General features: G+C 33.8%; 1 protein-coding gene across 1 annotated transcript in view; it reads right to left on the bottom strand.

Moving 5' to 3' along the window:
* The window catches only part of MTA3 (metastasis associated 1 family member 3), a 127,105-nt gene extending 126,890 nt beyond the window's left edge, over positions 1-215 (bottom strand). The window contains exon 1 of the mRNA XM_057367684.1: positions 90-215. Coding sequence (XP_057223667.1) covers positions 90-215 — 126 coding nt within the window. The remainder of the gene's footprint in view (positions 1-89) is intronic.
* Positions 216-1,046: the final 831 nt, after the last annotated feature.

Consider the following 1,046-nt stretch of genomic DNA (forward strand, 5'->3'; position numbering starts at 1 on the left):
AGAAATCTCATGGGATGGAAATAATTCTCAGTTTTTGACAAGTGCACTGACTGTTCSAAAGGTTAAGAAAGAGCTTTGCATATTAATACCTTGTTCAGTTCTTCAATTCTCCTAATGAGATATGGRTTGCTGGAAGAATTTTCAAAATAAACATAGTCTGCAAGGAAAAAAAAGAAAGTTGCTGAAATACCAAAAAATATGTAAAGACATATCATTATTAGTGCAAAAACTTTCCTCTAAACCTCTAATGTTCTCAAAGGGCTGAGATTTCTTTATGAATGTTAGGATAGTGACATATTTCTACACTGAGATTTAGCATAATTTATCCCTAAACTCTGGTTATAACTGCACTACTGCATTAACAACCATGCTGGGAAAAAAGTTAAATGCCTTGTGTTGAAATTTACATTGCAATTCAGTAATCCATACACTTCATAAATCTTGATACAGAAGGAGCAACTTCTCTCAATCGATTAGGGAAGTTTTAAGAACTGAGCACTTTAGTGCTCCTGTATTATGGAGATTAATATTTCTGGAAGAGATGCCACCTCACATTTATGATCATATGCTGTGGCAGTACAATTGCCTCAATGAGTAATGTACTTTTTATGATACTTGCTCTTGTCATCACTGTCCASTAAGATGCAAACTCTATTAAACAGCAATTGTCATGAGATTAGCAAGGAYCTTGCAGGACATAATCTCTTCCAGTATCATGAATACAAAAGTACTTTCATTGAGTATATGGAAGTTTACTTATATCCTGAAAGCTGCTCCCATGTAACATACAAAGTAACTGAGATGCAGTGCATTTCCTTCAATAGTTTTCTGAAAACTTTCTGAAAACATTTTGGTCAAATGAAAAAGTATCCATCAAATGGCRACCACACCTTAAATTTGATATTGGACTTCTATACAACGCACCTTGCAAACTTTATTTTTAAAAATTGGAGGAGAAACCATAATGATGCATAAAAGTCGTCTGGAATGCTTAGACCCTACAATGAACTGGAACTTCAGGTAGTTCTAAAGAAATAATATGATCT

Source organism: Malurus melanocephalus, unplaced genomic scaffold (assembly GCF_030028575.1).
Source record: "Malurus melanocephalus ecotype Western Australia unplaced genomic scaffold, MMel_1.1 scaffold_82, whole genome shotgun sequence".
In the NCBI taxonomy this organism is placed as follows: Eukaryota; Metazoa; Chordata; class Aves; order Passeriformes; family Maluridae; genus Malurus; species Malurus melanocephalus.